This window comes from Salmo trutta, chromosome 1 (genome assembly GCF_901001165.1).
Source record: "Salmo trutta chromosome 1, fSalTru1.1, whole genome shotgun sequence".
NCBI classification, from domain to species: Eukaryota; Metazoa; Chordata; class Actinopteri; order Salmoniformes; family Salmonidae; genus Salmo; species Salmo trutta.
The window spans coordinates 39,599,262-39,616,387 of NC_042957.1; the positions used below are offsets into that span (position 1 = coordinate 39,599,262).

Below are 17,126 nucleotides of genomic sequence, written 5' to 3' on the forward strand. Positions count from 1 at the left end.
ATGAGCTTCATCCCCTCCAACTATGACCTCTCTGTGCCACTCTTCGGAATGGTCGAAGTGTCTACTAAGGAAAAGAGCAACTACTACAACTGGGAGGGCATGGTCTCTGGTGGCAACAACTCTGGAGTACTCCAGCTACATTGCTCAGTTTAAGGTGGTCGCTGACAGTCCAATTGAACTCCTTGCTTTCACATCTGAAGGTAAACGTTTTCTCATAACTTTTTTTAACCTTTTGTATTTTTTTATAACCTTATCAAAAGCATATACAGTGGGGGACAAAAGTATTTGATCCCCTGCTGATTTTGTACGTTTGCCCACTGACAAAGAAAGGATCAGTCTATAATTTTAATGGTAGGTTTATTTGAACAGTGAGAGACAGAATAACAAAAATATCCAGAAAAACGCATGTCAAAAATGTTATAAATTGATTTGCATTTTAATGAGGGAAATAAGTATTTGACCCCCTCTCAATGAGAAAGATTTCTGGCTCCCAGGTGTCTTTTATACAGATAACGAGCTGAGATTAAGAGCACACTCTTAAAGGGAGTGCTCCTAACCGCAGCTTGTTACCTGTAAAAAAGACACCTGTCCACAGAAGCAATCAATCAATCAGATTACAAACTCTCCACCATGGCCAAGACCAAAGAGCTCTCCAAGGATGTCAGGGACAAGATTGTAGACCTACACAAGGCTGGAATGGGCTACAAGACCATCGCCAAGCAGCTTGGTGAGAAGGTGACAACATTTGGTGTGATTATTCGCAAATGGAAGAAACACAAAAAAACTGTCAATATCCCTCGGCCTGGGACTCCATGCAAGATCTCACCTCGTGGAGTTGGAATGATCATGAGAATGGTGAGGAATCAGCCCAGAACTACACGGGAGGATCTTGTCAATGATCTCAAGGCAGCTGGGACCATAGTCACCAAGAAAACAATTAGTAACACACTACGCCGTGAAGGACTGAAATCCTGCAGCGCCTCCACCATCCTCCTGCTGGAAAATGGAGACTCCGTCGAGACCAACCTGGACAACAAGATCACCAGTAGTCAGACTCCTCAGGAGCAGTATGCCTCAATAAAGATGACATCCAAACTGAAAAACCATGAATTCAACCAGGAACTTAGCGCCATGAACAATGCTGAAATTATGGGAATGGATATGACAGGAGCTGTCTTCACCACCATCTTGAACAAGGCCAGTGAAAACCAGGAATATGCCATCTCTGGCTCCCTGAAGTACAAGAAGAATAGTGACAGCCATTTCATTCAGCTGCCTTTCGTTGAGCATATGCCTGCAGTCATTTAACAAGTCAAAATTGCAATGATGATGATGACGATGGAGAAGAGCAAAGGCCTGCTGCTGGATATTGACACCAAGTATGAAATCAGAGCCAAGATCCAGGGAAAAGTGAGTGAACTGAAACAAGTTGTTGAGAGCTTCGACATCAACCTATTCATTCAGGACCTGAAGAACTTCATCAACTCCCTTGAAAGCCACATTCCTACACTGATGGCCAAAATTCCCACTGAATAAATCATGAGTGTCCTGAAGTTAATCAGGGACACCGTTGTGAGTTGGATGAAGAAAAATGACATCACTGGCAAGATGAATGCTATTTACACCAAAATGTATGAGATCCTGTCCAATTATGAGGTTGAAAAGATGGTTTAGAACATCATGGATGAGGATGTGGAAATCATGAAGTCCCACCAGCTAAGAGAACACATTCCGTCAGCAATCAATGATCTTAAGTCTATTGATATCCAAGCCCCGCTGAAGAAAATCATGGCACACGTGAACAAATTTGTAAATGAACTGAATGCCTTTTACTTCAAGCAAATGGTAAACGACATGAGTGTATAGTTTGAGAAGATCATGTCTTTCAAATATAACACATTCGCAGAAGAGCTGAAACAGAAACTCATCGAACTGAGCAGGGTCCCCTGTTTCGGAAAACTCAACGGAGGGTTCAGAGTCACCTCACCTGACTACAGCATGAGCACCACTGTAGAGTTCCGAAACGGCACAACTGCCAAATGACGCCAGAGTTCTAATTTATCTTCAACTCTCAGGCCAGTTCTAGCTCTGATCTGCTTGACTACACCCTGGATGCCAAAGCTGACATTGCTCTGCCCAAAATGAGCCGCATGTCTCTCTCTGAGAACATCAAGTTTGTGCACACCGCTTTCTCCTTGGACCATCAGGGAACAGTTGCTTTTTACGGTGCACCAGCCCAGGCTTCATTCAAGACCAATGCCAAGGCCATCACTGAGTCCTACACTGCTGAGCTGGTTAATAGAGAATGGAGTCTCTACCACACTGGAGACTACCTACAACCACAAACCTGCCACTTCTCACCATCTTCAATGAGGCTGCCATGACTCAGAAGGCTGTTGCTCTCCTGGAAGCTGGCATTGTCACTCTGACACTCACCAATGAGGGCAACGGGAAATCTGTCATCCAGGATTACTCTGATGAAGGAACCCACAAGTACGTTATGCAGATTGTCATGAACCTCAACACTGTCAAACACGACTTCACTGGGGCAACTGACACCAACAAGCTGAAACTGAAGCATAAAGTAAATGTTGAAACTGCCATTTTCAGTCACATCAACACTGAGACTGAAACTCCCTTCATCAAGAGCAATGTTGCTGAGCTGAATGCAGAGGCTAATGTGCAGGATCTGCACATTAGAGCTTGTAGGTGAAGTTGAGGGAATTATTTCCAACTCAATCAACTTCGTCGCTACACCCTATGAGTTTGTGTTTGACACCAAGAACAAGGAAAACACCTAGGTTGCACTCCCCTCCAAACTGACTGGAAAGATTGATCTTCAGAATGACTTTGCCATTACTCTCAACTCTGGAGTGCAGCAGGCTAGCTGGACTGGACTGGCACGATTCAACCAGTACAAATACTCCCATTACTTCACAATGGACAACGATGAGCAGGAAATCCAAGTCTTCACCCAGATCAACGGAGAAGCAAATCTTGATGCGTTGAGGGAGCCCATCACCATTCCTAAAAGGTCTGATAAATTCATCAGTAGGACTGAGTTCTCTCTGTGGGAGGACACTAGTCTGAGTGCGCTCTTGACCACACCACAGCAGACCTTTGACATGGATGCCAAGCTCACATATAAGAAGAACCCTGAGATTATCACCATTGACATGGAGCCAATTGTCAAAGCCATCAACAAGCACACCAAGAGTCTGAACAAGAACATGATCGTTGGAAGGGACAAGGCTGTTGCCCTCCTCTTTACCTCATTTGACCAGGCAAAGGCAGAGTACGAAAAATACAACATTGAGCTGCCCAAAACCCTCAATGTTCCGGCATACACAGTTCCAGTGCTAAATATTGAGGTGTCTGGATTCAACATTCCAGTGTCGGACTTCTGTCTCATCTCAATGCCTAATATGCACGTTTCATCTGCTCTGAGCAAGCTGACCCTGCCAAAAAACATCATGATCCCTGTCTTCGGCGACCTGACCTACGAGTTCTCAATGAAGACAGCTGTGCTGACAGTGAAGGCAAATGCTGGCTTCCTCAATCAGGATGATATCATTGTCTGATTTGACGCTTCACCTCTGAGTTTGATGTTCTGAAGGCCAAGATTGATGGCATCAGCACCTTCAACAGGAGCAATGGAGTGAAACTGGCCTCTATCCTGAATTTGGAAGCCATGTGTGTTGAGGGCAGCCATGACAGCACCATCAGCCACAATGGGGAAGGTATGGATGCTTCCATCACAAATACAGCTAAGTTCAATGTCCCTACCCTCTGGACTCTGGAAGTCAACCAGGAGGTCTTTGGAAATGGCCAGGAGGGCCTCATCCTCTCTGTCCTCTCCAAATGCCGGAATCCTCAGAGTCCAGCTGCAGGCCAAGAAACCAGCCCAAGTGAGAGGAAGACTATACGGCAGATACCCGATAAAACTCATGTATATTTCAAGGACTTGATAAGTACTATTGCAATGCGTTTATGACAACCAGGTAGAGCATGTTACAATCCTGTTTCAATCTCCTATTTCTGTTTCTGTTCGGTTTTCATTGTCTCATGCAGTCTGAACCCACCACTGATGTGGATATCATGGCCCTGAAAATGTCTGTGATCAACTCTGAGAAGCGAAACCTTCAGACCACCTGGAATATGGAGGTTCCCACTGAGATGCTCCTGGTAGTGAAGGAGAATGTGCCTGAGATCATTTCAGCAGTTCCTATTCAAGGATATCCTGTCTGCTCCCCAGAAGATGGCCAACAAACTTGAGAGTAGCATGGATCAGGGCAAGGTCATGTACAAGAGGGCTGTGGAAAACGTTGCAGTTATGGACGTTACCGTGGTCACTGAAAAGCACTCGGTCAGCGTGATGTTCATCCTCAGGCAGTACCAGAAGAACATTCAGGTTTGGCTCGATGCTGCCATCAAGTTCCTGAGAGAGACCCAGTTCCATATACCTGGACTTGAGGGGAAAATGTCTGATCTTGAGGCCTACCAGAAACTGAGTGGATGCTTCACTGAATTGGTTGAGGAAGCTATCAGGAAGGTTCCAGAATTCTTCACCTTCTACGGTGCAGCTATCCTTGAACAGATCAGAAACATTGAATTCAATCTCCCCGGCTCCAGCAATCTTGTCAGCGGGAGAAAAATCTTGGATGACTTGATGGCCATCATGGAGATGATACAGGAGCAGTTGATCGTCATTGTGAAGAAAGTTTGAGATATCACTCTGGAAGATATCATATGCAGGCTGTCTGTATTCCTGCGCTTAACTGTGGAGAAAACCAAAGAGCTCATTGTCTCCCTGAAATCCCAGGATGTGGAGAAACTCACCATGTGGATGAGGGTCTACAGCGGCACCATCAACTCCTGTGCCATGTCTGATATCACACAGCAAATCAAGGAAGCCAAGAGAATCATCAGAGAATACTTCCACCCTGTCAAACTCAAGCTCGAAGACCTCTTTGCTGAAATGTCCATTGAGCAGCACAACGCTGATATCCAGTCCTGGATTGACTCCATAATTCACCGCATTAATGCCATCTACACCAAGGTCATTTCGGTTCCTTCAGCACATTACCATAAATGCTGAATCTTTTGTCACAGTGAGTGACAAACACATGGAAATTGAAATTTGTATTCCATTCATTGCACAGCTTGACATGTAAAACATATATGCTCAGCATACACACATAACTGTTATTCTCACATACAGTGTAGCCTATTCATATTGTAATGCATTTCAATTTATTTTTTGTAAATTACTAATTTAGTTTATTATTCACAAGGAAAGACAGCCACCTTGACTGGTCTTACTTTGCTGCATTTGTATCTTGTTCTATTTAAAAACTTAAAAGAAAAACATGAATAAAGACCTTTTGTACTGCAAATGACAAAATACATTTTCTATATCACTCCCACGCCCATTCATATCCTTTCATCCATCTTCTTTGACCACTATCAATAACAGCAACCGCGTAAGCCTATGTCATCTTATCCTACACAGTAAATGGGACTGATGGGATCTACACAATCTAATATGACCCCCTAATTAGAACAACATAAAGTAAGCAAAAATGCTGAGTCATCAAGCTAGATAAGAGATCATTCTTAAATGTTAAAGTGATTGATAAGACTGAACTAGATCAATGATGATTATTGAATTAATATTGGGTTGCAACTTGCACCTTTAACCAATAGCCAAACAAATGAACAACTTACACATAAAGTACAAATACTTTTGATTGTCTTTATTAAGACACCCTCCATATCAAATTCGTGGGCCATGAGTCTAGCCAATAACTCAACTCTCTTCCTTTCAAACTTTTTTTTCTTTATGTCTCAAGGAAAGGTCTGGAAAACAAAACTTTTACAAAAACACAAACACCTACACATTAACACACAGAAAAAGTAACCCTCCATATAATTCATATAAAATCAAAGCAAAGTTTATTTGTCACGTGCCGAACACAACCGGTGTAGACCTTACAGTGAAATGCTAACTTACAAGCCCTTAACCAACAATGCAGTTTAAAGAAAAAAAAGAAGTAAGAATAACAAATAATTAAAGAGCTGCAGTAAATAACAATAGCGGGTCTATATACAGGGGGTACCAGTACAGAGTCAATGTGCGGGGTCACCAGTTAGTCGAGGTAATTGATGTAATATGTATATGTAGAAAAGTGACTATGCATAGATAATAACAGAGAGTAGCAGCAGGGTGGGGGGGTGGGGGTTGGGGATGCAAATAGTCTGGGTAGCCATTTGATTACCTGTTCAGGAATCTTATGGCTTGGGGTTAGAAGCTGTTTAGAAGCCTCTTGGACCGAGACTTGGAGCTCCGGTACTGCTTGCCGTGCGGTAGCAGAGAGAACAGTCTAATACTAGGGTGGCTGGAGTCTTTGACAATTTTTAGGGCCTTCCTCTGACACTGCCTGGTATTAAGGTCCTTGATGGCAGGAAGCTTGGCCCCGGTGATGTACTGGGCCGTACGCACTACCCTCTGTAGTGCCTTGCCGTCAGAGGCAGAGAAGTTGCCATACCAGGCAATGATGCAACCCGTCAGGATGCTCTCGATGGTGCAGCTGTAAAACCTTTTGAGAAGCTGAGGACCCATGCCAAATCTTTTCAGTCTCCTGAGGGGGAATAGATTTTGTCGTGCCCTCTTCACGACTGTCTTGGTGTGCTTGGACCATGTTAGTTTGTTGGTGATGTGGACACCAAGGAACTTGAAGCTCTCAACCTGCTCCACTACAGCCACATCGATGAGAATGGGGGCGTGCTCGGACCTCCTTTTCCTGTAGTCCACAATCATCTCCTTTGTCTTGAACACATTGAGGGAGAGGTTGTTGTCCTTGCACCACACGGTCAGGTCTCTGACCTCCCTATAGGCTGTCTCATCGTTGTCGGTGATCAGGCCTACCACTGTTGCGTCATCAGCAAACTTAATGATGGTGTTGGAGTCGTGCCTAGCCGTGCAGTCATGAGCGAACAGGGAGTACAGGAGGGAACTGAGCACGCACCCCTGACGGGCCCCCATGTTGAGGATCAGCGTGGCGAATGTGTTGTTACCTACCCTTTCCACCTAAGGGTGGCCCGTCAGGAAGTCCAGGATCCAGTTGCAGAGGGAGGTGTTTAGTCCCAGGATCTTTAGCTTAGTGATGGCATTTGAGGGCACTATGGTGTTGAATGCTGAGCTGTAGTCAATGAATAGCATTCTCACATAAGTGTTCCTTTTGTCCAGGTGGGAAAGGGCAGTGTGGAGTGCATCATCTGTGGATCTGTTTAGGCGGTATGCAAATTGGAGTGGGTCTAGGGTTTCTGCGATAATTGTGTTGATGTGAGCCATTACCAACCTTTCAAAGCAAGGTTGCCTTTGTGTTCTTGGGCACAGGGACTATGGTGGTCTGCTTGAAACATGTTGGTATTACAGACTCAATCAGGGACATGTTGAAAATGTCAGTGAAGACACCTGCCAGTTGGTCAGCACATGCCCGGAGCACACGTCCTGGTAATCCGTCTGGCCCTGCAGTCTTGTGTATGTTGACCTGTTTAAAAGGTCTTATGGAGAGCGTGATCACACAGTCGTCTGGAACAGCTGATGCTCTCATGCATGCCTCAGTGTTGCTTGCCTCGAAGCGAGCATAGAAGGGATTTAGCTCGTCTGGTAGGCTTGTGTCACTGGGCAGCTCGCGGCTGTGCTTTCCTTTGTAGTCTGTAATAGTTTGCAAGCCCTGCCACATAAGACAAGCGTCTGAGCCGGTGTAGTATTATTCAATCTTAGCCCTGTATTGACGCTTTACCTGTTTGATGGTTCGTCACAGGGCATAGCAGGATTCCTTGTAAGCTTCCGGGTTAGAGTCCCGCACCTTGAAAGCGGCAGCTCTACCATTTAGCTCAGTGCGAATGTTGCCTGTAATCCATGGCTTCTGGTTGGGGTATGAACGTACAGTCACTGTGGGGACGACGTCCTCGATGCACTTATTGATAAAGCCAGTGACTGATGTGGTGTACTCCTCAATGTCATCGGAAGAATCCCAGAACATGTTCCAGTTTGTGATAGCAAAACAGTCCTGTAGTTTAGCATCTGCTTCATCTGACCACTTTTTTTATAGACCGAGTCACTGGTGCTTCCCGCTTTAATTTTTGCTTGTAAGTAGGAATCAGGAGGATAGAGTTGTGGTCAGATTTACCAAATGGAAGGCGAGGGAGAGCTTTGTACGCGTCTCTGTGTGTGGAGTACAGGTGATCTAGAATTGTTTCCCCTCTGGTTGCACATTTAACATGTTGATAGAAATTTGGTAGAACTGATTTAAGTTTCCCTGCATTAAAGTCTCCGGCCACAAGGTGTGCCGCCTCTGGGTGAGTGGTTTCCTGTTTGCTTATTTCCTTATACAGCTGACTGAGTACGGTCTTAGTGCCAGCATCTGTCTGTGGTGGTAAATAAACAGCCACGAAAAGTATAGCTGAAAACTCTCTAGGCAAGTAGTGTGGCCTGCAATTTATCACAATATACTCTACTTCAGGCGAGCAAAATCTAGAGTTCCTTAGATTTCGTGCACCAGCTGTTTACAAATATGCACAGACCGCCCCCCCTCGTCTTACCGTAGTGTGCTATTCTATCTTGCCAATGCAGCGTATATCCCGCTAGCTGAATATCAATGTCGTCATTCAGCCACGATTCCGTGAAACATAGGATATTCAAGTTTTTGATGTCCTGTTGGTAGGATATTCGTGAATGTACCTCGTCTAATTTATTGTCCAATGATTGCACGTTGGCGAGTAGTATTGACGGCAACGGCAGCTTTCCCAGTCGCCTTCTCCGGGTCCTGACCAGGCACCCGGCTCTTTGTCCTCTGTACCTGTGTTGCTTCCTCTTGCAAATAACGGGGATGTCGGCCCTGTGGGGTGTTTGGAGAATGTCTTGTGCATCGTCCTTGTTGTAGAAAAAATCTTTGCCTAATCCGAGGTGAGTGATTGCTGTCCTGATATCCAGAAGCTCTTTTTTGCTGTAAGCTATGGTTGCAGAAACATTATGTACAAAATAAGTTACAAATAACGCGAAAAAAAACACAATTGGTTGGGCGCCCGTAAAACTGCTGCCATTTCTAGGTTTGTAGGCCTCCTTGCTCGCACACGCTTTTTCAGTTCTACCCACACATTTTCTATAGGATTTAGGTCAGGGCTTTGTGATGGCCACTGCAATACCTTGACTTTGTTGTCCTTAAGGCATTTTGCCATATCTTTGGAAATATTCTTGGGGTCATTGTCCATTTGGAAGACCCATTTGCGACCAAACTTTAACTTCCTGACTGATGTCTTGAGATGTTGCTTCAATATATTGTGGCGCACAGCAGGTCAGCCACCAGGGGGAGACTCTTCGAGGCCTGGTAACAGATAGAGCCATCGCCTCGTGATGTATACTCCATCTGCTGGACGTGCTAGGTCTCGATGGGCTCTTCAGCCAGGACTAATTGGGGCTGATTGGGAGCTGGTGAGTAATCAAGGGCAGATTGCTCACCAGCTGTGCAAGGCCCATAAAGCTGCCATAAGGGCAGCACACAGGGAGATTGGGGGAAGAAAGGACTCCTGTGTTATTGTTGAGTTCAGTTTTGTGCCCGACAGGATACAGCCAGACCCAGAAGACGGTGTCCCGGAGAGGGTCTCATGGAGGAGACCTATCCTTTTCTTTTTGATCTATTATTTAAATAAACACCCTTGAAACTGAGCTAATCCTTCTCTGTCCGTGTCTGATATGGGTAAACGTCTTGACCAAACCCCCTGGTCTGCCACAATATCCACATAATTTCCCTGCCTCATGATGCCATCTATTTTGTAAACGTCTTGACCAAACCCCCTGGTCTGCCACAATATCCACATAATTTCCCTCCCTCATGATGCCATCTATTTTGTGAAGTGCACCTTTCCCTCCTGCAGCAAAGCACCCCCACAACATGATGATGCCACCCCCGTGCTTCACGGTTGGGATGGTGTTCTTCGGCTTGCAAGCCTCCCCCTTTTTCCTCCAAACATAACGATGGTCATTATGGCCAAACAGTTCTATTTTTTTTCATCAGACCAGAGGACATTTCTCCAAAAAGTATGATCTTTGTCCCCATGTGCAGTTGCAAACCATAGTCAGGCTTTTTTATGGAGGTTTTGGAGCAGTGGCTTCTTCCTTACTGAGCGGCCTTTCAGGTTATGTCGATACAGGACTCGTTTTACTGTGGATATGGATACTTTTGTACCTTTTTCCTCCAGCATCTTCACAAGGTCCTTTGCTGTTGTTCTGGGATTGATTTGCACTTTTCGCACCAAAGTACGTTCATCTCTAAGAGACAGAATGCGTCTTCTTCCTGAGTGGTATGATGGCTACGTGGTCCCATGGTATTTATACTTGAGAACTATTGTTTGTACAGATGAATGTGGTACCTTCAGGCGTTTGTAAATTGCTCCCAAGGATGAATCAGACTTGTGGAGGTCTACAATTTCTTTTCTGAGGTCTTGGCTGATTTCTTTTGATTTTCCAATGATGTCAAGCGAAGAGGCACTGAGTTTGAAGGGAGGCCTTGAAATAGATCCACACGTACACCTCCAATTGACTCAAATTATGTCAAATAGCCTATCAGAAGCTTCTAAAGCCATGACATCATTTTCTGGAATTTTCCAAGCTGTTTAAAGGCACAGTCAACTTAGTGTATGTAAACTTCTGACCCACTGGAATTGTGATACAGTGAATTATAAGTGAAATAATCTGTCTGTACACAATTTTTTGAAAAATTACTTGTGTCATGCACAAAGTAGATCTCCTAACTGACTTGCCAAAACTATAGTTTGTTAACAAGAAATTTGTGGAGTGCTTGAAAAACGAGTTTTAATGACTCCAACCTAAGTGTATGTAAACTTCCGACATCAACTGTATGTAACCTGACTGGGCATCCAAGAACTTCTGTGTCCTACAAAAAAAGTCCCCCCTCTATGTTGTTCCTGCATTATGTTTTTCATGTCTCTTTCTCCACTGCACCTGTTTCTAGACAATGTATTGTAGTTTTACAATTATTGTGTAATATCCTGACAGTTCTCTTGATAGAACCATCCCAAAACATCCCCATTTTAGAAACAAACTGTCTAATCTCCCCAGTTTAAACCAATAACGTAGACAATACAGTAGAAGGGGAAAGAATTGTGTCATTGTCTTAAACCACTAAGCTGACCACCGCAGTCCACCTTCACATTTAGTAGGCCTACCAGTGCTTCCAGTCGTTTCTATGTAGTTGGGGTGTAATGGAAAGCAGTCTCCCAGTCATCCTGTTTGCCCTGTCTTTATCTGTGTTTTCTGTCCTCTGAGCTCATTTCCTCTTATTGTGCTGTAATACTATTTCCAGTATTGTTTTTTTCTGTTTTATTTCTCCTCTTGCTTTTGATAGCTTTCCACACCACCCAACCCCTTCCTGCATCAGGGGTAATTGGTGTTGTCCTGAATTGTGTTGCCATTTATCCTAAACAAGGCTGGAGTGAAAACATGCATGATGTGGGTGAGCTGCCGCTAGCAGTAAGCTATAGTTGCATTGCATAAGTTGATTGCTTTGTGACCCTGAGGAACACGAGACACATAGGTCAGCGTTGAAAGATTATTATTTATTTTTTTAAATCTCTATATTGATGGATTCCTGACTTTGGAGTTAATTCTTGCTATGATGATCCACTATGAAACTGTCCCTATCAATTATGGGACAGATAGTTATACACAAAAGTAAAATAATTAGGTTTTACCCATGTGCATTTACAGTTTACATCACCAGCAGAGGCCAAACAAATGGAATTCAACTGGCAGTAGGCTATACATTATGATCATATCTTTATTTAAAAATAATTGAAATAACTGGGACACAAACTTGAAAACATAAAAATATATTGCAGTATTGGGGTCTTTTTGAAACTCCATATACAATATGTGAAATAAATGCATTCATTCTTTACCCAGTGCTGCAGACCCTGTCATCTTAATGCAATGTCAACAATTTACACAAAAAAACCCACTGGAGGCAGGATGGACAGCCTTTTTGATCAGTATGAGAGCAACTTGGCCAAAAAAATGTAGTCTAAGGCTTACTCTTCAAAACAGTCAAGTAGCCTCCAACACTTTGAGCAAGTAGAATCTTGGCTTGGAAGTTGGGCAATAACCTCTTTCACATTAATAATGCAATGTGACCATATAAGGGGATAAAGCTTCAGTAAAACTCGAGGTTGTACGTTGCTTTTCCCTTTTGAGCACTGCTTTCTGCTATAGGGCTACATTTCCCTCCACAGATTCCATAAATTGCCAAACACACTGGTTGCTTATCAACAAGCCTTGGCCCCCGACACTCAAGTAGGCTACTTGGAACAAGATCCTCAAAGACTACAGCATCATTTCTGGCAGAAACTTGAATATTTGACAAACGTATTTCTTCAGTAAATTATAAATCACAGGGAGTGTCCGTTGTACTTGATTGTATATTCGAATCAAATAAGGTACATTGGTCAGAATAGATCCAGATGATGATCCATAATCAGATTATCATTTATTTTGAACATTATGCTACTGGCTCGCAAGAAAGTCTGATGGGAGACACGCACAGTTGTTTTTTGTTTCAAGCACAAGGACAACAGGTCTTGATGGTGTTGGCAGCCGTGGGGCTACATTATCGCGTACGTCAGCTGTTCATTCAATCACAACAACAAACAGCAGTTTACACAACCGCTGGAGGGTTTTGATCTCTTCTGTAAAGCTGCACGTGTCGCAGTGTCGAACACCTCCCGAATACCATCCTTTGTTTTAGCAGAACACTCCAAATAGTCATATGCACTAATTCGCGCGGCCATGGCGCGCCCGTCCTCTGTTTTCACGGGTTCCTGTTTCATTCTGGACAGCTCGGTCCTAACATTGTCGTCGTTACGCAAGTCTCTCTTGTTGGCAACTAAAATAATTGGCACTTTGGGACAAAAGTGCTTAACCTCTGGCACCCATTTCTCGGGGATGTTTTCGAGGGAGTCCGGGCTGTCCACGGAAAAGCACATCAGGATGACATCGGTGTCCGGATAGGACAGCGGGCGAAGGCGGTCGTAGTCCTCCTGTCCAGCCGTGTCCCATAGTGCTAGTTGGACTTGCTTGGTGTCCACTTCAATGTCCGCCACATAGTTGTCAAATACAGTTGGCACATAGACCTCAGGAAACTCGTCTTTGCTGAATACAATCAGCAAGCAGGTTTTCCCACACGCGCCGTCACCGACGACGACCAGCTTTTTTCGTATCTCTGCCATTTGTTGCTTTCGACACAGATAGACCACTTTCCCTTGATTCTAGCTTTTAAACAAATATGACATTCGAAAACAATTATGTATCAGCTGTCTTTGTGTTAGCTAGCTACGAATTCTGGCTATGAGTCTTGTTAAACTTCCCTGAATGTATGCTAGCGCGTTTAGCCGCTCGACTCGATAATTCCCAAATATTTTCCCCTGTCCGACCGCTGAAGCGCTAGCTTTATAAAGAGCACGGCGCTTTCCTAATATAGCAATCCAATCGTAACTACCGATGTGATATCATCATTTCGAAAAAAGCAGGTGATTGGATCCCAGTCCTGCTTTGTCGGTAGGGGAGGGTAGTGTACCACGAGGATCATGTCTCGCCCAGATACCGACCTGGGATCAACTAATTTGGCAATGTCTTTGGCATATTTCCTACATTTTTTTTCAATAAATGTTTCCTAATTCACAATCACATAACTTAATGTATGAATAGTCATTTGACATAGGCCTATATGCCACTATCCATCTGACAAACACAGAAGGCCTATACTAAAGTAGAGCCAGCTCTAGGCCTACAAAAAAAAAAATGTTTATATTTCAATAAATTGTGGCTCGCAGCTGGCCATCAAATAACACGATAACAATTCCCAATGCGACGTTTTTTCCCCCAGGGCCTAAGCACGGGCAGGCCTATGTCCCACATGAAACAACTTGCTTTCTTTCCCCATGAAACAAAGGTGATAAAATATTGCAAAATTGCTCAAACCAATAGGACTATTTGAAATTAGCTCATGTAGAGTATGTTTCCTACTGCGTCTGCCATGATGTGTTCCCATTCACAATAATCATGTTGGCGTTCCAAAATACCTAGCTATTCATATACATCATATTGTTGCGATTTAAGTACAATTGATTGAGATAGGAGCATATGACGTTGAGTATTAATTGGTTTTTGTTACACCCATGGAATTAGTCATATTGATTAAACATCATGAAAAATATTGATCAGCATTGCTGAAATTTTACACTGGACTGACTCCCTAGTGGACTTTCATTGATACAGAGAAATCATGCATACTACATGGGAATAATTGAGAAATTATGAGTTGGCCATTTTTCATAGTCTATTTTATTATAATCGCAAACATTGGCTTGTTTGACATGTTAGTGCGCAGGTCTAACGTACAACATGCATATAGACTGCAGGGAGGGCACTAGCGTGATAGTCAAACTCCTTCATTGCACGTTCAATCGTAGCTAATCATTAAAACACCGATCTCCACGGAAACAAAACAATATACATTTCAACCACTGACATTTTGTACAAACATCGCTCTTCACTCTAAAAACAGCGCGTGAGTATCTAAGTTTATATAATGCGATGTATTACGCATTCTCACTATTTTAAGTCTGGATTATTGCCTTGGTTGTTGAGTATTTCCCCTTTTGTTTAGCGGGTAAGGCCCCTCTGGAACTTGGAGGGGGGCCATGTTGTTAGTGTAGCTAGTTACCCAATGGTGTTTTGTTAATACAGCTCACCAGACGGCATTTGTATGTTTCACTCGGTTAACAAGGTTTGCTTACTGTTCAACGGCGTGTGCACAACGGAGAGTTATGCCTTCATTGTATGCATTTATTAAACTACACTAGTGATTTTACAGCGCTGATTTGATCAAACTGAAAAGGTAAGGGGCCTCCCTTACTCTGCCTAGCTAGCTAGGCTAGTAGCTAACGAACAAATTTAAACGTTGACGCTAGATTTGCAAGTGAACTGGTAATGTTAGCTAGTTAACTTGGCATCTGTCTACTGTTAGTTTAACGAACAAATGTGATAGCCAGGTAGCTAGGCATTATAGCTAATTAATATAGCTAATTATCTAGTTATCTAACTAGTTCACGAACGGTTGTTTTGCCAGTCAATTACTGTTGTCATGAGCAGGGAAGTCGTGGACGTAGCTAGCTACTGTAGTTAACTGTTCTGACGTCAGTTTCATGCTAAACTAACCGAGTCTGCAAGCTATACAGTCGACATCGTTTGTAGAGTTGGTTTTGCTAGCTAGTTAAAGTAGCCAGCTAGGTACCTAACTACTCGTGGTATTCAACATTTTCGTGAAAGCAATAACCACACAACCAACATTTAACGTTCGCTAGCTAGTAATCTAGAGACTCTTATGCGCCGAAATTGCCAGCTAACGTTAGCTAGCTAGCGAATGTGATCAATTTCGCGTAAAACGTGTTTGAATGACGTTAATAACTAACGGTAGGTAGTTATACTAACGTTAACGAAATAGATACAATATGTGGTTAACGTTAGCTAGCTACTAACTAGGTACACCGGCATTCTACACTACTACCGTGTGTAATATTTATTTAGCTAGCAAAACACACACATCCGACAACGGCGACTTCAACACTCCAGCCAGACATTCATTGTTCGATTGGCTACGCTAACAAGTTAGCTAGCTAAGTAAGCTAGCAACGGTAGGCAAGCTAGCTATCCATCTAACTTAACATTGTTTTGCTAGCTATATCAATACCGTTACATTGGTTTCCTGCTGTCTGTGATGTAGGTAGCGTATGTTCACGATTGATGTTAACCGTTAGTTAGTTAACTTTAGCTGTTTGGCTAAGAAGGCCAAAGCGCATGTTACACGGACTTTCGGGACACTTCTACAACGTAATGGAGTTAGCTAGCTAACTTTTCATAGTTAATTTAGCTTAAAATACGTTCATGTTAGCAATGTATAACAATGTAATAAATACGTTGTCTAGATAGCCAGGAAGCTAAGTCAAAGAAAGGGCATGTAACCGTCCCCAGAGAACATTGTTGCTGTTGCTAGTTAGACGATGCTTATTTATCACGCTGACAGTGCTTCTGCTGCAGTTCTGCAGACATTTCAGCTAACTTATTAAACAAATAAAATAACGGAAACTGTCTTAACGTTAGGGACCGAAAAAGTATATATCGTTATTTATTTTACTAGCTACAGTTAATACACGTGTATGTTTGGTTGATTCAATATCAGAAACCTCAGCCTAATGTTTGACAAGTGCTATCCATAACCAATGTAAAGCAACCCTCCTCTGACATGTTGTACTATTTCCCCCTTCCATAGGCTTCCCCGTGGAATGAGCATTCCATGCAGCATCCTAGGTATGAATGACGTGGCCTGGCAGGAGACACGAGGTGGGATGCTGCACACAAACGGTGCCTCTGAAGCTGGGGGCGTCAGAGTTCATGGAGGGGGTTCCCTGGCAGCCGTAGGGGGAGCAGGGCAGGGTCCCGGAGGGCCACACCCTCTGCAGGGCATGGATAGGGGCCCCAACCCCACCCCAGGCACCCCACAGCCTCCACTGAGTGGGCGCTCTCAGGACGATGCCACAGTTGGCTACTTCTTCCAGAGGCAACCTGGTGAGCAGTTGGGAGGTTGCACCCCTAGCAAGCACCGTTGGCCTACAGGAGATGGCAACCACATTGACCAGGTACGGTGATTTTGTCAGGGCCAAACTGCTTTCTGTTTGGTAAAGGTACAATATTTGAATGAAGCAACCCTTAGACCTTATGCTGTTTCAGCCCCGAGCATGACTGAAATTTTACAGGTCATGCTTATGTCTACAGGTTAATTTGCATAATTTAGCGCAATTAAGTTGGCACGTGTGCATTTTCGTTACTTTATCCTGTGTCTTATTTATCACACATGCACAGCGTATAGAGCCTAGTTTGAGCAGAATAATACCACCCGTCAGACAGCGAGAGCTGCTGCTTGAGTGGAACGCGTTCTTAGAAACCCAGTCATTGCACTGCAAATTGTAAATGCAATCGTGTGTTAACA

The 17,126-nt window shown here is 43.7% G+C and overlaps 2 protein-coding genes and 1 pseudogene across 16 annotated transcripts in view; 2 read left to right on the top strand and 1 right to left on the bottom strand.

Moving 5' to 3' along the window:
* Positions 1 to 2,256: 2,256 nt before the first annotated feature.
* Positions 2,257 to 5,174, top strand: LOC115192314 (apolipoprotein B-100-like; annotated as a pseudogene).
* A 6,448-nt stretch (positions 5,175 to 11,622) lies between these two features.
* Positions 11,623 to 13,574, bottom strand: LOC115195733 (rho-related GTP-binding protein RhoB). Its single transcript, XM_029755907.1, has one exon. It carries the CDS (start codon positions 13,306 to 13,308, stop codon positions 12,718 to 12,720), a length of 591 nt encoding a protein of 196 aa, XP_029611767.1. The 5' UTR covers positions 13,309 to 13,574; the 3' UTR covers positions 11,623 to 12,717.
* Positions 13,575 to 14,495: 921 nt separating this feature from the next.
* Positions 14,496 to 17,126, top strand: part of LOC115195665 (pumilio homolog 2) — a 47,833-nt gene continuing 45,202 nt past the window's right edge. For 7 of the 15 annotated variants that reach the window (XM_029755852.1, XM_029755808.1, XM_029755860.1 and 4 more), the window contains exons 1-2: positions 14,496 to 14,648; positions 16,410 to 16,776. In XM_029755852.1, the coding sequence (XP_029611712.1) occupies positions 16,423 to 16,776 (354 nt within the window). In that variant the 5' untranslated portion in view covers positions 14,496 to 14,648; positions 16,410 to 16,422. The other 8 variants (XM_029755775.1, XM_029755835.1, XM_029755826.1 and 5 more) reach the window with 4 other exon arrangements.